General features: G+C 42.5%; 1 protein-coding gene across 3 annotated transcripts in view; it reads right to left on the bottom strand.

Annotated features, from left to right (window-relative positions):
- Positions 1-25357, bottom strand: part of LOC126194743 (TBC1 domain family member 15) — a 60928-nt gene that overhangs the window by 5652 nt on the left and 29919 nt on the right. For all 3 annotated transcript variants that reach the window (XM_049933006.1, XM_049933009.1, XM_049933008.1), the window contains 5 exons: positions 21852-22099; positions 19204-19402; positions 18784-19001; positions 1886-2083; positions 1624-1740 (listed from right to left, as the gene is read on the bottom strand). In XM_049933006.1, the coding sequence (XP_049788963.1) occupies positions 1624-1740; positions 1886-2083; positions 18784-19001; positions 19204-19402; positions 21852-22099 (980 nt within the window). The remainder of the gene's footprint in view (positions 1-1623; positions 1741-1885; positions 2084-18783; positions 19002-19203; positions 19403-21851; positions 22100-25357) is intronic.

Raw genomic sequence — 25357 nt, 5'->3', positions numbered from 1 at the left:
GGAGCACTCTGGGGATGGCATTCTGGCTCTGGGGTACCCTAAGGCCATTGGAATGGGCCCCAATTAGCCACCATATTCGCCAGATTTGAACACATGTGACTCCTTTTTGTGGGGCTATATTAAAGACAAGGTGTACAGCAATAACCCCAAAACCATTGCTGAGCTGAAAACAGCCATTCAGGAGCTCATCGACAGCATCGATGTTCCAACACTTCAGCGGGTTATTCAGAATTTTGCTATTCATCTGTACCACATCATAACCAATGAGAGCAGGCATATTGAACATGTCATAACCTAAATCCAAATACCTGTAGGGATGTTTACATGTTGAATAAAGTGTATGCACACCATAGTTTGTAACTAATTAACTTTTTTTTTATATAGTTCAATAATTGTTATGCCGTATATAACACCATCTGCTCAGTAGTACTGTATGGTTTGGAAAGCTGGAAGCTTACCACAAAAGAGAGAGAGGAAAACTGAATGTTTTCAAAAGAAAAGTGATGAGAAAAATCTGGGGACCTGTATCGGAGAATGACATCTGGAGAGTTTGAAAGAAGACTGAAACGTATCTGTTAATAAAGCAACCAACAATCGTCTAGAAATTAGAAAGTAGGAGACTGCAATGGGCTGAGCATGTGGCTAGAATGGAAAGCAACAGAATTCCTAAGAAGGCATCTGAGGGCATTCTCCAAGCAACAAGACCACTGGCCCAAACTCGCAAACAGTTGAAAGATGACAGGAGGACGTCACAGCATTAGGAATCCCCACACAGTGCAGAGAGATAGCGAGATATAGAAGATGGAAGCAGACCGTTGATACAGCACTTGGTCTACAGAGATTGTTTAATTCCAGTAAAATAAAAATTAAAAAAATTCTCGCTTATAAAAAATTTCATAATGTTGGCCGGAAGTGTATTTTCGTAAAATGCTGTTACAATGTCTTAATTTGCCACCACAAATAAAACTAACATTAAAACTTAATGCAGCTCATCCAGAACACACTGCAGCCACGCTCATTTGTGTACTGAATAGTTTGCAAGTTCAAGCAAGCTGAATGAAATGTTAGCTTACTTGTATTTTCTGTATGGGTTGTGGAAACACTGCTCTATGCCTCCAGCTGCTCTTGCTGAGCTGCCAATGAAATAAACGTAAACGGCGCGGTCCTACTGGAACTGATATACCATTGTCTTAATTCTAAATGACAGTGCAGCTTGCAATATTTCACATTAACAAATATTGCCAGAGATGAAGAAAGTGATTAGTGACAGAAAAAAATCCTAGGACTAAGCAGGAATCAAACGACAGATTTTTTAATTTGTAGTTTGGCACCTAACCAATGAACTACCAAGGGTAATAAACTCCCAAACTGAATCAAGATACAGAAGATTTGTCACCATAGAGTGTCTAGGGATAGGAAATCCCAGCAATAAAGTCAAAGGAGGAATTTCACAAACGAGATGAGATTTGCTTTCACCCCTGAAACAGGCATAGTTTCCAGACTCAGGCATTGCAATTTATGTAACTTCAATGCATTTCAGGTATCATGGCTAAATGGTAAATCATTATGTTGCTCCTTTTCAAACCTAATCATGAACAATGAGGTGAAATTAGCCAAGCCTACCTTCAATATTTCTGTAAAACCATATCTGTTGCCAATAAGGTTGTTTTTCTCCGTGTCCAAAATAGCTACGCAGATAAGAAGATGAAAGTTTGGGCATGGCAAATCTGTCCATAATACCTGGAAAAGATCATTACAGCGTTTACTTTATGTGCACTAGTCAGATATCAAACTACAGAGAAATAAAACTAATGAAAATAGCTCTGAAATAATGTCAATATAATGCAATACTGCCCCAAGTTCCGAAGAGACATTTTCAGCTTACCTCCCAAAGCCGCATGACATCATGTAAAGGAAATTCTCTCTTGAAAAGAACAAGTAGCCAACGGAAACAGAAGAACATATTTGCGGAATCATTTTGATCAAGGTATGTTGCTAACTGAGGCTCCGCAGCAGCTAAAAGAGTGTGGAGCTGCTGGAGTTGCAGCTTCATACCAGCCTGGTCCAACTCAAAATTTGAGAACTGAGAGAGGAAAAAATAACCATTACTACACAATACAGCAATTACACAAATTAGATATTAATTATAAATAATTAGATATTAATTGTAAATTGAGCTATGACACAATGTACTCTTGCAAATAGGTATTTCAGACACACAACATACAATTAGCCCAGTTCATATGTGCTATACGTTAGGGAGCAGAATTACATTTCAATGGCCCTTAAATTTTCCACCACACTTTTCTGCAAAAACATGGGGTGGATATGCAGGTGAAATAACATCTACCATCTTATTCAAGTACAATAAGTAACTAGTTAAAATGCAGTTTGCTCTAGTCTGTATGTTACTAGCACATGAGGGTGTCCTATTGTTGAAGTAGGATAGCCATGGGTCATTTTAATTTATCCCATTTTATCAAAAGGAAAAGTCTACAAAGTTATGAGACAACTATTTACCAGACCTTATGTTCAGGAGGAAGGTCAGTACTGCCGACACACACACACACACACACACACACACACACACACACACACACGAGAGAGAGAGAGAGAGAGAGAGAGAGAGAGAGAGAGAGAGAGAGACGCGGGGGGGGAGAGGGAGAGAGAGGGAGAGAGAGAGAGAGAGAGAGAGAGAGACGCGGGGGTGGGAGAGAGAGAGAGAGGGAGAGAGAGAGAGAGAGAGAGAGAGAGACGCGGGGGTGGGGGAGAGAGAGAGAGAGAGAGAGAGAGAGAGAGACACGCGGGGGTGAGAGAGAGAGAGAGAGAGAGAGAGAGAGAGACACGCGGGGGTGTGAGAGAGAGAGAGAGAGAGAGAGAGAGACACGCGGGGGTGAGAGAGAGAGAGAGAGAGAGAGAGAGAGAAGAGAGAGAGAGAGACACGCGGGGGTGAGAGAGAGAGAGAGAGAGAGAGAGAGAGAGAGAGAGAGACACGCGGGGGTGAGAGAGTGAGAGAGAGAGAGAGAGAGAGAGAGAGAGACACGCGGGGGTGAGAGAGAGAGAGAGAGAGAGAGAGAGAGAGAGAGACACGCGGGGGTGAGAGAGAGAGAGACACGCGGGGGTGAGAGAGAGAGACACGCGGGGGTGAGAGAGAGAGAGAGAGAGAGAGAGAGAGAGAGAGACAGGGGTGTGGAAAGACGTGTCGGGGAGTCGGGGCGGGGGAGTAGGGGCGGGGCGGGGGCGGGGGAGACGGGGCGCGGCGGGGCGGGGCGGGCGGGGGAGTCGGGGCGGGGCGGGGCGGGGCGGGGGAGTCGGGGCGGGGCGGGGCGGGGAGGCGGGGCGGGGCGGGCGGGGGAGTCGGGGCGGGGCGGGGCGGGGGAGTCGGGGCGGGGCGGGGCGGGGCGGGGGAGTCGGGCGGGGCGGGGGAGTCGGGGCGGGGCGGGGGAGTCGGGGCGGGGCGGGGGAGTCGGGGCGGGGCGGGGGAGTCGGGGCGGGGCGGGGGAGTCGGGGCGGGGCGGGGGAGTCGGGGCGGGGCGGGGCGGGGCGGGGGAGTCGGGGCGGGGCGGGGGAGTCGGGGCGGGGCGGGGGAGTCGGGGCGGGGCGGGGGAGTCGGGGCGGGGCGGGGGAGTCGGGGCGGGGCGGGGGAGTCGGGGCGGGGCGGGGGAGTCGGGGCGGGGCGGGGCGGGGGAGTCGGGGCGCGGGGCGGGGGAGTCGGGGCGGGGCGGGGGAGTCGGGGCGGGGCGGGGGAGTCGGAGCGGGGCGGGGGAGTCGGGGCGGGGCGGGGCGGGGGAGTCGGGGCGGGGGAGTGGGGGATTTGAGTTCCTCTGGTGTTACACTTGTAGTGACCTCAACTCACAGGTTACTCCACACATACAAACTGACAATGTTAGCTATGACTGACACTGAATGACCACACTCTCTCCAGCAGGCAGTATATTGCTACTTTTTGTGGTGCGACGATCTGAATGTGTGCAGTTGTCATATGGGCATACATAGAATAACCACTGGAATGACAATAGTGATGATAGTTATTTATGTTGTTGTTGTACATACACCAATAAAGAGTTTTATATGTATGTGAAGCATACCGTTTATGAAGTACCTACAAAGTGATGATCATTATGCGATTTGAAAGTTGGTGGTAATCTCTACATCCTCGGCGAAGATTGGATTTCGGAATTTAGTGAGCAGCCCCTTCTGTTTAGCGTGTCGTCGATCTGCAAGTGTGTCCCACTTCAAACTTTCTATGAGATTTGTAACGCTCTCGCGATGGCTAAATGTACCAGTCACGAATCTTGCCGCTCTTCTTTGGACCTTCTCAGTCTCTTGAATCAGACCCAACTGGTAAGGGTCCCATACAGACAAACAATACTCTAAGACTGGACGAACTAACGTATCGTAAGCTATTTCTTTTGCTGAAGGACTGCATCGCTTCAGGATTCTACCGATAAACCGCAATCTAGAGTTCACCTTACCCGTTACTTGTGTAATCTGATCATTCCATTTGAGATCATTTCGAATAGTCACACCCAGATACTTGACTGATGTTACCACTTCCAAAGACTGATCATTTATTTTGTACTCATACACTAATGGGGATTTTCACCTTGTTCTACGCAGTAGGTTGAACTTACTAATATTGAGAGATAACTGCCAGTCATTACACCACACATTTATTTTCTGCAAATACTCATTGATTTGTTCACAACTTTCGTGTGATACTACTTTCCTGTAGGTTACAACATCATTGGCAAACAATCTAAGGCAGCTGTCAATACCATCAACCAGATCGTTTATGTAAATCGTAAAGAGCAGAGGACCTATTACGCTGCCCTGGGGCACACTTGAAGTTACTCTTTTTTTCTGTTGAAGTTACCCCATTCAGGACGACATACTGCTCCGTCTGTTAGAAAACTTTCTATCCAACCACATACGTCATTGGATAGACTGTAAGCGCGCACTTTTTGTAGCAAGCGACAGTGTGGTACTGAGTCAAACGCCTTTCAAAAGTCAAGAAATATGGCATCAACCTGGGAGCCAGTATCTAGGGCCTGTTGTACATCATGCACTAAGAGGGCCAGCTGTGTGTCGCATGACCGCTGTTTCCTAAAACCGTGCTGGTTTCTGCAGATGAGCTTCTCAGAGTCTAGAAAGGTCATTATGCCTGAAAACAAAATATGTTCCATGATTCTGCGACAAATCGATGTCAGTAAAATTGGCCGGTAATTATGTGCATCCGATTCTACCCTTTTTATAGATTGCTATGTCCTGGGCCTTCTTCCAGTCCCATGGAACTTTCCACCATTCCAATGATCTCTGATAGATGACTGATAAGAATGGTGCTGTATTTGTAGCATAGTCAACATAAAATCTTACGGGGATACCGTCTGGGCCAGATGCCTTTCTGGCGTCTAAGGATCTTAACTGTTTTACAATCCCAGACATACTAAACACTATGTCAGCCATCCTTTCGTTTGTTCGATAATTGAAAGGGGGAATGGTGCTGCAATCCTCTATTGTAAACAAGTTTTTGAAAGCTAGGTCTAGAATTTTGGCCTTCTGTTTATCATCATCAGTTACATTACCCGTACTGTCAGCAAGAGAAGGTATTGAATTATTTGTAGCGTTCATAGATTTTACGTGCGACCAAAATTTTTTGGGGTTATTTTTAGAATCTGCAGACAAAATATCGCTTTCAAATTCGTTAAAAAGAGTCTCTCATTGTCCTTCTGACAGCTGCTTTCATTTTGCATAATTTCTGTTTGTCAGCGGGGCAGTGACTACGTTTAAAATGACTTTGCAAAATTCTCTGCTTTCTCAGCAACTTCCTAATATGTATGTTGTACCAAGGTGGATCCTTTCCCCCCCGTATACTTTTGCTAGGCGCAAACTTCACTAGCACATGGTGGACAATACCTTTAAATTCCGACCAAAGCTGCTCAATATCTTTGTGTCCTGTGGTGAATGCTTGGAGCTTAGCGCAAAAATCATTCTTCTTGTTTTAACTGCCTTTTGTTACTTTTGTAACAACTGCCTTTTGTTCCTTTTTTAACAACTGCCTTGAGGTCACTGATATTAGTTTCAATGTGGACATCTTCCAAAAGGTAAGATCTACTTGTTGCCATTAGATCTAACAAATTTCCATCAAGAACAGGCATCTGAACTATCAGTTCTAAGTCTTTTTAGAGAATACGGGATTGCTTGTCAAGCCCAACGTTTAAAAAGTAAAGCTGTCATCAAGCCAAATATTAGTTTGAACACCACAGTGCTTTACTAGGTATGATCTTGGTAGAGGGGATATGCCATTATCTTTCTCTGACCTTTGAACTGACTTAGGCAGCCAGTTATAGAGGGACACTATGATGTGACCTTCAAATCACGATGCAACTCTGGCATTTTTCACACCAGCAAAAATTCTCATAGGTGAAGGAAGTAATAAGTGAGAGAAAAAATCCTGGGAATGATTATAGAACTGTAATCAGCCTAATCAATTACTGAATGATGACATTTGGACTAGAGAATATAAGTATTAGTGAGACAAAGTTTTCTTTGAAGTAATTTATTACATCTAGGAGTGAACGTGGAAGTCAATAGGAGGACCCAATTATGTAAGTATGACCACTCTTTATACTGAGTCTCATCCAAACAACTTCACCTGAAACTTCATTTACTACCTCAGTACATTTGAGTCTCTATCGGTTAATAGCAATGGATATAAGATTTAGATTTACTTCCAAAATCTCACGGTAGTCAGTTTCATGTTTTAGCCAGTTTTCTGTATCTGGTATTGTAAGACCCCCCTATACTAATGCTTTGGGATCTTTAAAACTTAATTGCCTGGACAGGATAGGGAATCATCTGATGTAAGAAACATTGGGTGCACCCCACACAGTCAGCTATGTGGTAAGCAGTTTCTGATGTTCAGTCATCCTGATCCATTAGAGAGACCCTACAGATATAAACTCTGTGATGCACACCAAGAACTTCACAGTGCTCTCTTTAACACCAGTTCCAGAGACAATGCTGCATATTGAGAGCTTTGGTGAATTTCTGTGAGCACAGATGGTCTTCTCATCTTCTCCGACAGTTTCTGGAATGACCCAAGTGTGACCTCTGAGCCCAAGTGGTAAGCACTGTCCATTTGTGCCACAATATGCAGCTGGGTGCACCTTGCACTCTCAAATGATGCCTGGAACATCCTCTTCACTGTACTGAATGAGGCCCATAGGCATATTCATTTCATGCACATGGTGATCCTACTTTGAATGCTTTCCTCTGATAGGACAATAAGCTTCTTACCAGCTCAGTATGATTAAAGTTTAGCTGGAGATACATCTCAGCCTTCTGCTGCCGAGCAGTGTGTCAGCAGTGCGCAAGCAGCAGCATTACTGCATTTACTAGGCAGTATTGTATTTTAATAACCGTTTAAATTTTGTGTCGAATTGTTTGTGCTCTCTGTAGATAGTTCAGACGTCTTTAGCATGGACAGGGATTGCGACTGCTGTGTTCGGATGTGCGCTTTGTTGGCACCCCTTCGCTCCAGACTTCAGGCAGTGTTGGCTTCGGTTACACAGCTTGAGGCTGTTGCCAACAGGTATCACTGTATCACTGTGAGGGTCCGGACGGGGATTTGTCGGGGACAGCCAGCTCGTCCCATGCATCCCCTGATCGGACTATGGCTGTGGCTGCCCGGGATACTGCCCACTGCCCACACCGAGGCTGACCCCTCACTCGTGGTAGAGTGGGAGGTCGTCTCGAGGTGTAGCAGGTGGCGAAAGACATTCCAGAGGGCTGAACAGAAGGCCTCTCCAGTTTGTCTGACGAACCAGTTTCTGGCTCTGTCTCCGGCTGATACTGATCTTCGGCCGGACATGGCTGCTTGGCTGGCTCGGAGCACTATGCGACTCAACATCTTAGGTCATAAGTCACCTAGAACTTAGAACTACTTAAACCTAACTAACCTAAGGACATCACACACACCCATGCCCGAGGCAGGATTCGAACCTGCGACCGTAGCAGACCCGTTGTTCCGGACTGCAGCGCCAGAACCGCACGGCCACCGCGGCCGGCCATGGCTGCTTGTCTTGTTCCAGAGGTTGCCCCTCAGTCTGCAAGATCCGGGCGGTCGCAGAGGGTGGGCTTACTGGTAGTTGGGAGCTCCAACATCAGGCGCATAATGGGGCCCCTTAGAGATATGGCTGCAAGGGAGGGGAAGAAAACCAATGTGCATAGCGGGGGGAGTCATTCCAGATGTGGAAAGGGTCCTTCCGGATGCCAGGAAGGATACATGGTGAACCCATCTGCAGGTGGTCGCTCATGTCGGCACCAATGATGTGTGTCGCTAAGGATCGGAGGAAATCCTCTCTGGCTTCCGGCGGCTATCTGATTTGGTAAAGACTGCCAGTCTCGCTAGCAGGATGAAAGCAGAGCTCACCATCTGCAGCATTGTCGACAGGACTGACTGCGGACCTTTGGTACAGAGCCGAGTGGAGGGTCTGAATCAGAGGCTGAGACGGTTCTGCGACCATGTGGGCTGCAGATTCCTCGACTTGCACCACAGGGTGGTGGAGTTTCAGGTTCTGCTGGATAGGTCAGGAGTCCACTACACACAGCAGGCGGCTACACGGGTAGCAGGGGTTGTGTGGCGTGGACTGGACGGTTTTTTAGGTTAGATGGCCTCGAGCAAGTACAGAAAGGGCAACAGCCTCCAAGGTGTGGGGCAAAGTCAGGACATGCGGGGACAAAGCAGCAATCAGTATTGTAATTGTAAACTGTTGAAGCTGCATTGGTAAAGTACCGGAACTTCAAGCGCTGATAGAAAGCACCGAAGCTGAAATCGTTATAGGTACGGAAAGCTGGCAGAAGCCAGAGACAAATTCTGCCGAAATTTTTACAAAGTCACTGATGGTGTTTAGAAAGGATAGACTACATGCAACCGGTGGTGGCATGTTTGTTGCTGTTAGTAGTAGTTTATCCTGTAGTGAAATAGAAGTGGATAGTTCCTGTGAATTATTATGGGTGGAGGTTATACTCAACAACCTAGCTAGGTTAATAATTGGTTCCTTTTACCAACCTCCCGACTCAGCAGCATTAGTGACAGAAAAACTGAGAGAAAATCTGGAATACATTTCACATAAATTTCCTCAGCATGTTATAGTCTTAGGTGGAGATTTCACTCTACCAGATATAGACTGGGACACTCAGATGTTTAGGACGGGTGGTAGGGACAGTGCATCGAGTGACATCATACTGAGTGCACTATCCGAAAATTACCTCGAGCAATTAAACAGAGAACCGACCCATGGAGATAACATCTTGGACCTACTGATAAGAAACAGACCCGAACTTTTTGACTCTGTAAGCGCAGAATAGGGAATCAGTGATCATAAGGCCGTTACAGCATCCCTGAATATGGAATTAAATAGGAATATAAAAAAAGGGAGGAAGGTTTATCTGTTTAGCAAGAGTAATAGGAGGCAGATTTCAGACTACCAAACAGATCAAAACGAAAATTTCTGTTCTGACACTGACAATGTTGAGTGTTTATGGAAAAAGTTCAAGGCAATCATAAATGCATTTTAGACAGGTACGTGCCGAGTAAAACTGTGAGGGACAGGAAAAACTCACTGCGGTTCAACAACTAAGTTAGGAAACTACTGTGACAGCAAAGAGAGCTTCACTGCAAATTTAAACGCACCCTAAACACCTCTCCAACAAACAGAAGCTAAACTATGTCAAAATTAGCGTAAGGAGAGCATGCGTGAAGCGTTCAGTCAATTCGAAAGTAAAATTCTATGTACCGAATTGACAGAAAACCCTAGAACATTCTGGTCTTACGTTAAATCAGTAAGTGGCTCAAAATAGCATATCCAGACACTCTGGGATAATGATGGCATTGAAACAGAGGATGACATGCGTAAAGCTGAAATACTTAACACCTTTTTCCAAAGCTGTTTCACAGAGGAAGACTGCACTGCAGTTCCTTCTCTAAATCCTCACATGAACGAAAAAATGGCCGACATCGAAATAAGTGTCCATGGAATAAAAAAGCAACTGAAATCACTCAACAGAGGAAAGTCCACTGGACCTGACGGGATACCAATTCGATTCTACACAGAGTATGTGAAAGAACTTGCCCCCCCCCCCCCCCCCCCTTGTAACAGCCGTGTACCGCAAGTCCCTAGAGGAACAGAAGGTTCCAAATGATTGGAAAAGAGCACAAGTAGTTCCAGTTTTCAAGAAGGATCGTCAAGCAGATGTGCAAAACTATAGACTTATATCTCTGACATCGAATTATTGTAGAATTTTAGAACATGTTTTTTGCTCGCGTATCATGTCATTTCTGGAAACCCAGAATCTACTCTGTAGGAATCAACATGGATTCCAGAAACAGTGATCGTGTGAGATCCAAATGGCTTTATTTATTCATGAGAGCCAGAAAATATTAGATACAGGCTCCCAGGTAGACGCCATTTTCCTTGACTTCAGAAGGTGTTCGATACAGTTCCGCAATGTCACCTGATAAAAGTAAGAGCCTGCTGAATATCAGACCAGCTGTGTGGCTGGATTGAAGAGTTTTTAGCAAACAGAACACAGCATGTTGTTCTAAATGGAGAGATGTCTACAGACGTTAAAGTAACCTCTGGCGTGCCACAGGGGAGTGCTATGGGACCACTGAATTTCACAATATACACTACTGGCTGTTAAAATTGCTACACCAAGAAGAAATGCAGATGATAAACGGGTATTCATTGGACAAATATATTATACTAGAACTGACATGTGATGACATTTTCACGCAATTTGGGTGCATAGATCCTGATAAATCAGTACCCTGAACAACCACCTCTGGTCGTAGTAACGGGCTTGATGCGCCTGGGCTTTGAGTCGAACAGAGTTTGGATGACGTGTACAGGTACAGCTGCTCACCCAGCTTTAACACTTTCAACACTGCCCTCTTTACACCCGGCACTTGGCTGCGAACTGGCATATTTAATGAATGTTTGAAATTAGATTGCAAAGAACAGGAAAATGATAGGAATATGGTTCTTGCATCATTTAAAAGGAAAAAGTAAGAGCTTTACATGATAGTGAGTTTATTTTACAATATAAAATACAAATGGGTGTTATAATTTAAAAAAACACAAAAATATCGTGGATAAAAAAGTTTTACATGATCTCTCTCTTGAGTAATGCCATTATTACTGTATCTAAATTTAAAACAAAATATCACTTGACTGTCTAACTGCCAGTACCTGTAAACTAGAGTATTTTAATATTTCAGATGTAGTTAGCCTTCGTGTGAAAATCCTGGAAACACTGTGGGACGCAAAGGCCAATGCCACAGTCCTTGTACCACCATCTACTTCCTTCCTGATGTGCTTACCCCTGTCTGAACATACTTTGCAGTACCTAGTAGTATTCACCTTGTTTACAGTGGGTGGGACCTTCTCTGGAAAGTGCCTTGCAAATGTCCTCTCAATTTGTGAGGATGAAGTGGCTGAAAAATATTTCCGCCCTTCTCAGCCAATTTCTTCCCCACTCTGTGAATAAAGTCTACGAGGAATACATTCTACCTAGTGTTCTCTTTCTAGAAAATAAAACTGTTGACAGTTGACACTATAAACAAGTGGAAAAACAGCTTTTACCACCACTTAAAGTTTTTCGGGCAAACGGACTCTTCACTTTATGAACAATTGAGACATATACATACCTGAATCGTCACTTGTACTTTCGTCTGGAGGGTACGAATCCTCTTTGTCAGAATCATCAACTTCAGATCCTCCATCTCCATAAAGAATATCTAAGATCTCTGCCTCCGTTAACTCGCTGCGCGATATTTTCACGATCGTAAACACCTGTGAATGAACTGCAGGTAACTTCGACTTTGCAGTGCTCACAGCCGCTCCCAGGATGAGATAGCCAATAAGCGCTTGCCTCTTGCGGAAGAAGAATGAAATACGTCCACATTAGTTGACGAAACTGCTTCAGAGACGTGCTAAACGCGCTTACGGAGCCAAATAAAGGCTCGCCCGTACGGTATACGGGCGCCGTCGCCAACGTCAGGGCGGCCGCGACCGTATGGCGTACGGGCACCATGCTGTAAGTGTTAACACGATACCACAGTTCATCAAGAGTAGTGACTGGCGTATTGTGACAAGCCAGCTGCTCGGCGACCATTGACCAGACGTTTTCAGTTGGCGAGAGATCTGGAGAATGTGCTGGCCAGGGCAGCAGTCGAACATTTTCTGTATCCAGAAAGGCCCGTACAGGACCTGCAACATACGGTCGTGCATTATCCTGCTGAAATGTATGGTTTTGCAGGGATCGAATGAAGGGTACAGCAACGGGTCATAACACATCTGAAACGTAACATCCCTGTTCGAAGTGCCGTCAATGCGAACAAGAGGTAACCGAGACGTGTAACCAATGGCACCCCTTACCATCACGCCGGGAGATACGCCAGTATGGCGATTATGAATACATGCTTCCAATGTGCATTCACCATGATGTCGCCATACATGGATGAGACTATCATGATGCTGTAAACAGAACCTGGATTCATCTGAAAAAATAACGTTTTGCCATTCGGGCACCCAGGTTCGTCATCTAATACACCATCGCAGACACTCCTGTCTGTGATGCAGTGTCCACGGTAATTGCAGCCATGGTCTCTGATCTGATAGTCCATGCTGCTGCAAACGTCGTCGAACTGTTTGTGCAGATGGTTGTTGTCTTGCAAACGTCCCCATCTGTTGACTCAGTGATCGAGACGTGGCTGCATGATCTGTTACAGCCATGCGGAGAAGATGGCTGTCATCTCGACTGCTAGTGACCCCGAGGCCGTTGGGATCCAGCACGGCGTTCCATATTACCCTCCTGAACCCACTGATTCCATATTCTGCTAACAGTCATTGGATCTCGACCAACGCGAGCAGCAATGTCGCAATACAATACACCGCAATCGCGATAGGCTCCAATCTGACCTTTATTAAAGTCGGAAACGTGATGGTACGCATTTCTCCTCCTTACATGAGGCATCACAACAACGTTTCACCAGGCAACGCCGGTCAACTGCTGTTTGTGTATTAGAAATCGGTTGGAAACCTTCCTCATGTCAGCACGTTTAAGGTGTCGCCACCAGCCCCAACCTTGTGTGAATGCTCTGAAAAGCTAATCATTTGCGTATCACAGCATCTTCTTCCTGTCAGTTAAATGGCGTGTCTGTAGTATGTCATCTTTGTGGTGTAGCAATTTTAATGGCCAGTAGTGTATATAAATGACCTAATAGATAGTGTCAGAAATTCCATGCGGCTTTTTGCGGATGATGCTGTAGTATACAGAGAAGTTGCAGTATTAGAAAATTGCAGCGAAATGCAGGAAGATCTGCAGCGGATAGGCACTTGGTGCAGGGAGTGGCAACTGACCCTTAACATAGACAAATGTAATGTATTGCGAATAAGTAGAAAGAAGGATCCTGCATTGTATGATTATATGATAGCGGAACAAACACTGGTAGCAGTTACTTCTGTACGGAATGATTTGAAGTGGAATGATCATATAAAATTAATTGTTGGAAGGTGGGTGCCAGGTTGAGATTCATTGGGAAAATCCTTAGAAAATGTAGTCCATCAACAAAGGAGGTGGCTTACAAAACACTTGTTTGACCTATACTTGAGTATTGCTCAGCAGTGTGGGATCCGTACAGGTCGGGTTGACAGAGGGGATAGAGAAGATCCAAAGAAGAGCGGCACATTTCGTCACAGGGTTATTTGGTAAGCACGATAGCATCATGGCGATGTTTAGCAAACTCAAGTGGCAGACTGCAAGAGAGGTGCTCTGTATCGCGGTGTAGCTTGCTGTTCATGTTCCGAGAGGCTGCGTTTCTGGATGAGGTATCTAATATATTTCTTCCCCCTACTTATACCTCCCAAGGAGATCACGAATGTAAAATTACAGAGATTTGAGCACGCACAGATGCTTTCTGGCAGTCGTTCTTCCTGCAAACCATACGCGACTGGAACAGGAAAGGGAGGTAATGACAATGGCATGTAAAGTGCCCTCTGCCACACACCATTGGGTGGCTTGTGGAGTATAAATGTAGATGTAGATGTAGGTAAGGGGGAAAGTATAGCATATTAAGATCCCCCTGCACTCTGTCTCCTCTGTTCAGCATCCCTAGACCTACCACTGACACCATTCATTCACTGTTCAGCTGTAGGCTTATGTTCCAGCATAGCTATTGTGGGAGTACAAGATTTTCCAGGTATTTTATAGCCAAAGTTTGGAAAGAAATAATTTGTTGAGTGGAAGTGAAATCTTGTACTAATTTTGAATATAAATGAACAAGCTTTATTAGTAGAACTATATGCATTTTGTCATCCAGAATAATCATCTCGAATACAAAGTTTTAACTGTTACGTAAGAAGAGTTATTATTGGACAAGTCCTGTTTTGTGCATTTTATTATTTGCATGAGGTATTCCGCCTGGTCTTCGTGCCATTCCAAAAGAGTTGGAGACGTGTGTGAAATCTTGATGTGCGAAGTAGTCAAAGGTGGCAAAGAGCCTTCTGCACCAGCCACACTGTCAAGGAATACCAATGACCAGAAGTTTAGATCAATAAATAGTATTTATTTATTGAAAAACTACTTCTTATATGTTACCCAGAAGGTTTCCAGTAACAACATACTTATCAGCTATTGAGTTTTATTTAAAAGCACAATAGAAGCCTTAAAAGCTTGGAGTTGCTAAGTCCTGGTTGTTAGTAAATATTAAGTTATTCTATGGATAAGAATATTTAACAAGTCGAGGTTTGCAGACTACTCTGAGCTGAAGATCACAATGAGGTAACTTAAAATATTAACAAGCTGTTGCACTACAGGGTGCCTGAAACAATTTAAACAGAACCTGGTATGTGTAACCTAGCACAACATGGGGAGACAATTACAACTGGACAAGACACCCCTAGCAGTCTTCTTTGTGGAGTTTGGGTTAAGGTCTTGCATAAACAATACACTAAAAGAAATGAAGCAATTTCTACCAAATTTGTTACATATACGACTTGCTTCCTGGCAAAAGTTATGTTTGGCAAGGCACCACTAGTGGTGGCCTTAGGAATGGAGTATGAGTGTTAAGGGTGTAAGGATACTATACCCTTACATAAAATGGTTACTGTACAGGATATGAATGCAACATTTCCTATAATATAACAATGAAAATAATATGTTTTCAACAACGTAATGCAATTGGATAAATAAAAATATCTACTCACTGCAGCGGCAGGAAAACAGACATAAAAGATGGTTATACTAATGCAACCTTTTGGAGCCAGTGGCTCCTCCTCCTGGCAGAAAGGTTAAATGAGAAGCAAGAGGGGTGAAGGAAAAGATCTGGAGAGGTTTAGGAAAACAGGTAGAACCATAGATCAGGAGAGACTTACTGGACATGATGAAAAGCGAAGACTTCCTTCTCATCCCATTCAGTAAGTCTCCCCAGACTCACGGTTCTGGGTGACTTTTCTGAAATCTACCCTTTTTCCTAAATCTCTCCAGTCCTTTTCGTTCACCCCTCTTCCTTCCCCTTCAATCCTTCTGCCAGGAGGAGGAACCAGTGGCTCCACTAGCTTGCTTAAGTATAACCTCCTTTTATGTGTGCATTCTTCTGCTGCCACTTGGTGAATAAAATGTTTCATCTACCCCATCACATATTTCCTACAATATGAAGTTTATCACTGATGCCAACAATTCCTTTCAGAACGTGCCACTTCTTTTTGAGGGACAGGCTGCTTAAAAGATAAACTACCTTCTCTCTATTTCAATAATTTCAGAGTGTAATTGGGGCACACAATAACAGTCAAGGTGTATTTTTATACATGTGAGAATGAAAGCTGCATTGTTCATTGATAAATATGGCATCAGCTACAACAATGGAAAATCCAGGATGGGATGTAACAATACTATGAGAAGGAAAGTTGCTACTCACCATACAGCGGAGATGCTTAGTCACAGATATGTACAACAAAAAGACTCTCACAATTATAGCTTTCAGCCACAAAGGCCTTCGTCAACAATACACACACACACACACACACACACACACACACACACACACACACACACACACAACTCACACACTCAACAGCAGGCTCAGGCAACTGAAACCACAGTTTCATTGGTTTAATTTGCCTGAGGCTGCAGTCGTGTGTGGGGGTTGCGTTTGAGCTAGTGTGAGTGTGTGCGCGCGCACATTCGTGTGTCTATTGTTGACAAAGACCTCTATGGCCGAAAGCTGTAATTGTGAGAGTCTTTCTGTTCTGCCTATTTGCGACTAAGCATTTCCGCTCTATGGTGAGAAGCATTTTTTTATTCTCATAATATTGTTTCGTCAACTTGACACAGACATTGTCTGACCCCAAAGTAGGTGATCAAACAGAAATATACAGTCATCACACCAGGTGTTAAGTGTGAAAGGAGGTGGTACCCTTGAAAGGGGCTGAAACAAAATTCAACAAAACCTCTTTGCTCTGTGTCGTACTGGATGGGTTACAAGGTTTCGAACGATAAGCATATTTTTTTATTTAACTAAGGCGTTTGATTGTGTTGAGCACAAAATATTGCTCCGGAAATTGGACCATTATGGAATACAAGGAGTAGCTCACAATTGGTTTAGCAACAGACAGCAAAAGGTCATTATTCACAATGTTAAGAATGGCTGTTATGTAGGGTCTCAGAGGTGTACAGTCAAGTAGGGTGTGCCCCAGGGATCAGTGTTTGGAGCACTCCCATTCCTTATTTATATAAATGATATGCCATCTAGTGTTAAGGGTAACTCCAAAATATTTATGTTTGCTGAAGATACTAACTTGGTAGTAAAGGATGTTGTGTGCAACATTGGCCTGGTTTCAAATAGTGCAGTTTGTGACCTAAGTTCATGGCTTGTAGAAAATAAACTAACGCTAAATCACAGTTAAGACTCAGTTTTTACAGTTTCTAACACACAACACAACAAATCCTGCCATTTTAATTTCATAGAATGGGCATATGATTAGTGAAACTGAACAGTTCAAATTTCTAGGTGTTCAGGTAGATAGTAAACTGTTGTGGAAAGCCCACATTCAGGATTTTGTTCAAAGACTTAATGCTGCCGTTTTTACTATTTGGTGCTGGCGGGTCGGCGGACGCGCAGGCAAACACAAGCATGCACACGGGGTTCAAGCTTTCGCGACGGACTGTTGCCTCGTCGGGGGGGAGGGAAGGGGAGGGAAGGACGAAGGGATGTGGGTTTTGAGGGAGAGGGTAGGGAGTCATTCCGGTCCCGGGAGCGGAGGGACTTGCCTTGGGGGGAGGGAGGGACGGGTGTACGCTTGCACACGCACACATGTCCATCCGGTCCATCCGCACGTGTGCAGACACAAGCAGACATATTAAAGACCTAATATGTCTGCTTGTGTCTGTGTATGTGTGGATGGATATGTGTGTGTGTGCAAGTGTATACCCGTCCTTTTTTCCCCCTAAGGTAAGTCTTTCCGCTCCCGGGATTGGAATGACTCCTTACCCTCTCCCTTAAAACCCACATCCTTTCGTCTTTCCCTCTCCTTCCCTCTTTCCTGATGAGGCAACAGTTTGTTGCAAAAGCTTGAATTTTGTGTGTATGTTTGTGTTCGTTTGTGTGTCTGTCGACCTGCCAGCACTTTCATTTGGTAAGTCACATCATCTTTGTTTTAGATATATTTTTCCTACGTGGAATGTTTCCCTCTATATATATATATATATATATATATATATATATATATATATATATATATATATATATATATATATATATATATTCCTTGCTATCATTTCTTGTAAACAATATTTGCTTATTCTCAAGAACAAGCAGCTTTCAATCAGTTAATACTCGGCAGAGATCAAACCTCCATTTGGATCGGACTTCCTTAATCCTTATGCGGAAAAGTGTGCAGTATATTGCTGCATCCATTTTCAGTAAGCTACCACCTAATTTAAAAAATCTTAGGAGTAATCCATGCGCTTTCAAATCTAAACTGATGAGTTTCCTCGTGGGTCACTCCTATTCTGTTGACGAGTTCCTTGAAACATTAAGTTGATTCTTCTTGTATTGTAGATTGTGTTTAATTAAAATTGTGCATTGACTTTTTCGGTTTCATGAACATTTTATTTTTATCTGTACACACTTTTATGTTTTAATTTCATGTACTGACATGTTCCATGACCTTTTGCTCCTCAATTTGGTCCTACAGAACTTGACGTGTAAATAATAATATACACGTTCACCCAACAGCAGGTCTTTCTTCCCCCCCCCCTCCCCCCCCCCCCCCCCACACACACACAAAACCACTGTTGAAGGATTTTGTCTGAATGCTGCAATGTTTATAACAATCGTTTTGATTGTGCTTGTCTGTGAAAACATTTTCTCCATGTAGTGCGTAGCAATATATCCTTTTCATATTGTTATTCCATTCTGGACTTCCTGCTTCAGCACGGATGTAGGACATAGGGCAAGCACTGAAAGTTCACATGGACTGCCTGATTATCTCACCGTGAATAGCATCGATCTTGCTGTAAACTGATCTCACAGATCCATAATGTAACATATACTAATTCAAATTTATGGAAGACATATTCATGAGAAAATTTGAAGAGAACTGAGGAACTACTGCAACATGTAAATTTTCCACTTTTAAAAAAGTGCCATTGTATTTCAATTTCACACACTACGATGTTTCTGTGGTACCTACATCTGAAAATAAAACTCAAACTTACCACTTTGTCCATAAAACCCACAAAACACCAGAATGCTTCCACCTCATTGTTCATAATGACAAGTATTGGCGACAGGAGATCACTCATTCCTTGGACATATCCCAAATCAAAATTATACATGACATATGTCATCAGGACATCTGACAATACTTGAAGATTGCAATTGTTATCGCCAGCAAAGAATTGTATTGTACGATCAGTGCGGTTGACATCCTTCTCTGCCAAGAAAATAATAAAAGAAAGAGTACTAATAAAGCAGCACAAATTATTATTCATGTAAGAGCTTTCAAAGGAAAAAAGAAAAGAACAGTTATATAAAAAAGAGTAACCTGTACTACAATTTAATATATAGCGAACAATGGCAAAAATACAAGGGACTGTGGGCAACTATATTTATAACAAAGTTAAGAAACCACCAACCAATGAGGCTTTTCCTCTCCCGAAAGTCTGAAAACCTCAGTTCCTGTGATGGTGTTATGGTCCGCCACTGCAGTTTCATTTGGTAATACTCATCAGTTTTATTTCTCTTTATTTGCTGTCTTTCTTCTTCTGTAGAAGTCCAGGGGTAGTATCCCAGGAGGTATTTCCATACATCTAACCGGATATTTGGTAAAACACCCTATAAAAGGGAACCAATCATAATTACTTCATTGTTAACATATATAAGGCTTACAGTTTTGAACATGGGTGTTATTCAGCAACTATATACTAGTTTCAATATAGGATTGAAGAGCCAACCAGTTGCACATAAACATTAAGTACATAGTCCTAGGTTTTGACACCTACTAGGGATGTCTTCATCAGATTGAACAGTTGCTGAATCATAAAATTACATTGCTAAAAAGCAATAGTCAGAATGTGGAGCAGCTATGCTCAATACAAAAGTGAAACAAAATGTTGTAGCCTTGCAACATGTACCCAGCTGGGACACGTGTCTGATGTTCCCAGCTGGGTATAGGTGGCAAAGGTTACTACTCCCCAGCCATGAACATTATTGAGTGTATCTGGGATGACTTGCAACATGATGTTGAGAAGAGATCTCCACCCCCTCGTATACTTACGGATTTGTGGACAGACCTGCAGGATTCATGGTGTCAATTCCCTCCAGCACTACTTCAGATATTAGCCACGTACATGCCACACCGTGTTGCGTCACTTCTGCCTGCTCGTGGGGGCCCAGCATGACATTAGGCAGGTGTACCAGTTTCTTTGGCTCTTCAGTGTATTAGCTCTGTTGTAATTTCTGCACACTATTTTATGTGGGCAACTCTACCAACCACCTGTCCATCCAAAACCATGGGCACGGTCAAACTGCGGCCAACAGCAAAGTAGACCACCCAGTAGCAGAACTCTCTTCTGGATAAAACCCCAACACTAGCGTCTCTGAATAATATAGATGAGATTTTTTCTTTGAACACATCCTTCGATCCTGTAATCCTCTTGGCCCCACTTTCCACTAGGCTCCTGTCCAATGTTCACCTTCATCCCTAAACACACACACACACACACACACACACACACACACACACTAGTGAGTGCATGCACGCAACCCCCACTCACACACAAATATACATTCACCCATAGGCAAACTTCTATTGTAATTAGTAAAGACACACCCCAGTCTCCGAACTGGAGGAAAATTAAACCTAAAAAAAAAAAAAAAAAAAAAAAAAAAAAAAAAAAAAAAAAAAAAAAAAAAAGCTTACATCCATGACCATGTCTAACATTTCAATTAGTTTAGTTAATAAATTCATCAACTTGTGACTAACATGAAGCTAGCTGCACAGCATGTCAATCTATGACATGCAATTGTCTTCAGAAGGATTTGGTTAAGAATCTTTTCTTCAGTTAGATACCTATCTTATTGTTCTGAAATGCAAAAATAAATTGATACAACGCTACAGAAGATCCCTTCATAAGGTTTTCAAGGTTTTGTTATAGCTACTACTAATTTTTACAAGTTAGTCCTGTAGCCTGAATCAAATATTTCCAAAGCAAGCTACTTTTATTGGCAGGAGTTCATGTTCTGGCAGCACGAACAGTACTGCAGACCAGACACTCATTATGGACAATGCCTAAAGGAAATGGCAGTGGCTTTATTCAAGAAATCACCATTTGAAAACATAATTGGAAACAGCAGAAGTCACTACCTTAAGTTCTTCAAAGATCACAAATTATGATGTTAAATATAAGTGGCATTCAATAAGTAATGCAACACTCAAAATTTTCCTCAGCCAGTTTCGGTTGAAAAAATGTGAAATTTGTTATGGGACATCATGGAATATTCCCGCTTCAGCCTCTATAGTTTCATGAAATTCTAACAGGTGGGGGCACTATACTTAGCCTTCAAACAGACGTCTCTAACAGAGGTATGTTCCAAGCAGAGAGCTGTAATTTGGTTTCTTTTGGAGGAAAAACAGGGCATCACAGACATTCCTAGACACTTGCAGAATGTCTATGGAATCCTGGCAGTGAACAAAAGCACAGCGAGTCATTCAGCGAGGTGCCTCTCATCATCGCAACAAGGTCAGGCAAACCTGTCCGATCTCCTGTATGCCAGACAGCCACACACAGCTGTGATTGCTGGAACGTTGGAATGTGCAGACACACAGATAGATCACAGTCAAACAACTCACTACACAACTGGATGTCTGTGTTGGTAGTGCTGACACAATCGCCCACCTGATGGCATACTCAAAGGTGTGGTCTGTTGTTTTTCATACACCTTACAGTCCAGACCTCGCACCTGCCAAGTTCTATCTATTTGGTCCAATGAAGGATGCAAACTGACAAGCAGTGCACGGTTGATGAGGAGGTACTGATGCAGCGAGACATTGGCTCCGACATTGGCCAGTATTGTGGTACCATGTGGGCATGCAGGCCCTCCCAGTAAGATGGTGTAAAGCCATCGCATTGAATGATGATTACCTTGAAAAATAGGGATTTGTAACAAAAAGAGTGGGGAATAATTTGGTGTATTGGAATCCTGAATAAAACCAACCTTTCAGAAAATCTTGTTGCATTACTTATTATATAACCTTAGTATTATCAAGTACTGAAGTTCTAACCCCTCTGAAAATGGTAGCTTTGATTTTATCAACATCTCGATGACAGGGGTCAGCGGTGATAAAAGTTGACCATTCCTCCGCCGACAGTGGTGGTCCCCGACGAACACTTCGGCGGGGTGGTAGCACACGCCCAATCACTTCATAGCCTTCTGCTGCTCCTGGTGGTGGAGATGGTGTCCCCTCCAGTGACAGACTTCGATTTAATAATTCTGCTACTTCCTGTTCCTCAGGCTCATTTGGTTTGTACACTGTGAATGTAAGTCAGAACAAAATTGTAAGCTGGAAACCCACGAAAAGCAAGCAAATCTAATTTTTTATTCTTTTTTCTATTATCACAATAATGAGAATGTAAGAAACTCAAGTTGAAAACGAAATTTACGTCAAAATACACATTGATGGAGCACAGTGAAACACTTCGCTACACAACTGCCAAAACTGATATAAGCATACAATTTCTATACCTATCTAACGAACTCTTTTAATAATACTGAAATGTAGTGTAGTATCTGCAGGTTGCCTTCAATGAGTGCAGCAGTGTGGCCACTTTCTTTCAGATGAGTTCCAAAAGTGGATTTATGCAAGTTATTTAGCTGAAAGGCATCCGTGTGTTCTCGGTATGTTAAGAGTGGACTGCGGGCAAATGTCACATGAAAGTTTGTAAATACTTGATTTGTTGTGGCACTGACTATTTGTTTTGCTGCAATAAATGATGTGTTGTAGCTTATTGTTAGTGCTGAAGGATAATTGACTACCACTGTCATGTGTGTCATGTATATGATTAAGCGTAAATCTGAAGAATGCCATTTTATGTTGTACTGAGTGAGAGGAGGAGTTATTTATAGCAACATCATGGGTTCATGAAGAGACATTTTCAGACATCAGAGTCAGATAACAGGAAATCAGAGGATTTCAGTAGTTTCCTTAGCAGAGTTTGAAATTTGGGTGTGGGGTCATTTTGTATTTCATGTATGTTGTGTTTAACATCCCTAAGTTTTGCTGATATACTCAGATTCATACATAATAACTGATTTCCCTTTGTCATATTTCATGCCTTGTCATGAACCCACCAGCACCGAAACTAAATTCACAACCTAAAATTCATAAGCATAATTGTCCTGTTATGTCTCTAAGTCCACTCAGGAAATAGTGCAGCATATTTCATCAGCAAGAACCTGAAATATATTCTCAGCAATTTCTCAATGAAGAATAGCTATAATCATATAGAAGATATCAAAGATATGCTAATACCAGAGGGTGCCAAATTTGTTGCAATGGACATAGTAAACCTTTACACCAACACACCTATTTATGACAATCCAGATAATCAAAAACATCGTATTAAAACACAAAAAGTTATCTAAGGCTGAGATATTTAAACTCCTTGATCTGACTGAACTACTACTTTCACACAATTGTTTCTCTTTTAACAGCAACATTTATAAGCAGGAAGATGGTCTTCTAATGGGCAGCAGTTTGGCAGCAATCATAGCAGATAGTTACAGTAAATACACAGAAAAACAATTCATGGCACAGTGTTTATTTAATGATTAACTAATTTATTACATGAGGCATGTAGATACCATTATCCTGTACAATAGTACGACTAAGAAAGTTAAAAAACTTGCAAATTCTCTCAGTAGCATGCACAATAATGTTAACTTCATTGTCAAACATCAAGTGGATAATAGGAATCTATTTCCTTGATCTTACAATCTCTAATGTAAGTGAAAAATGTGTGTTTCAAATTTACCACAAACCAACCACCAGTGATGTTGCCATAACTCCTCCTGTCTCCCAACACAAGACAAAATGGCGTTTTTCAAATTTATGTTTAACTACTTACACAAAGTCCCACTCAGTCCTTTTGATGAACGAAAAGAAATTAACATTATCACAGGAATTGCATACAAGAATGGATACAACCCAGACACAGCCGCTAAACTTCAGAGAAAAACCAAAATGAAAGAAGGCACACCACCTAAATCAGATTCATAAACACAAAAAACACATTCGCTCACATTCCCCTTACAGGAAAAAATTCATAAGAAGTTGATAACCTTGTTGTATTCAAATATCATTCAGCATTAACAATAAGCTACAACAGCACATCATTCACTGCTGTAAGACAATTATCCAGTGTCACTGCATTGTGTATTTACACACTCATGTAACAATTATTGCCCACAGTTCTATGTAGGCCAGACAAGAATGAATTTCACTATAAGATACTGGGAACATTGCAGGCCATATGGTAAAATAACTTTTATAAATCCACTTTTGCAACACATCAGAAAAAACACGGCCATCAGCCACAGTCGTTAACGACAACCTGCAGATACAAACACTGTCAGCAAACGAAGGAGACTGAATCTTCCATAAGAACTCTAAATTTACACCCATAACTCCAACTCACATCTCATTCTCATTGAACAAGTAAACATTGCAAACAAGTCAATTTCTACACATCTTTAATGAAATATTTAAGAACAAAAACTGTATCTCATCGCCCCTAGCAACTCTTATTACAAAAATTAAAAACCAGAATTGAGTGACTATTTCATTTCATACAAACTGCCAGCAGCCATCTACATATTATACATGAAATTGTGGTTCCACAATTGTGTACATTTCCTTTTCATCCTGTAACATCTTACATTTGTGTGTGTGTGTGTGTGTGTGTGTGTGTGTGTGTGTGTGTGTGTGTGTGTGTGTGCGCAACATCTCTATTTCATAGATCTATGCTCTTAGACCACAAGCACTGTCCTCCTGTGCCAACACACAGGATATTGTAAATGCATGTGCTTCTGAAGTCATTAACATTTGAAGTGTCACTACTATATCACAGAAATATGGAATTACCCCGGTAATTATAATGGTTATTAATATACAGTTACCATGTAAAAATTGAAATATTTTTGTAATAAATGTAACGTGGCAATGATACGGATACTTTAGCTACATTTATGTACCTTAATATTTTTCAATAAATGCTTTTTTACTTAATCTGTGATCTCCAACATTGACTATGAAAACATGCAACTCACCAAACCACCTGAGCATGAGAACAAGCATGAAACTGGCTAATTGCCAAATAAAATCATTTTCTGTTAGGACTGGTACCAGATATTTTAACCCAATAAAGGACCAGTCACTGAGTTCAACTGCATGTTTTGTGGATAACATTCACTGAGCTGATATTGTATTCTAACCCCAGAAGGATCAGCCTTCCATATTATATGGACTTTTTTTTTTTTTGTACTTTTCAAATGTTACTGATGTGAGGAGAATGTCCCCATATGTGAGTGTGAAATTTGTCACACAGAGATAATTAGTACTGACCATATCTCAGTTTCTAGATGAAGTAGGACACACACAGCGATCTTTTGACAGACTTGATTGATATGCTCTTCCCAATAGAATTTGGTGTCAATATGTATTCATTAGACAGTCCTAACATATGCTTTTGATTCTGTCATGATTACAAAAAAAGTTTACTGGCTGCAAAC

The sequence above is a fragment of the Schistocerca nitens genome, chromosome 7, assembly GCF_023898315.1.
Source record: "Schistocerca nitens isolate TAMUIC-IGC-003100 chromosome 7, iqSchNite1.1, whole genome shotgun sequence".
NCBI lineage: Eukaryota > Metazoa > Arthropoda > Insecta > Orthoptera > Acrididae > Schistocerca > Schistocerca nitens.
The sequence above is the reverse complement of the archived record's forward strand: the minus strand, read 5'-3'. Positions and strand labels throughout refer to the sequence as shown.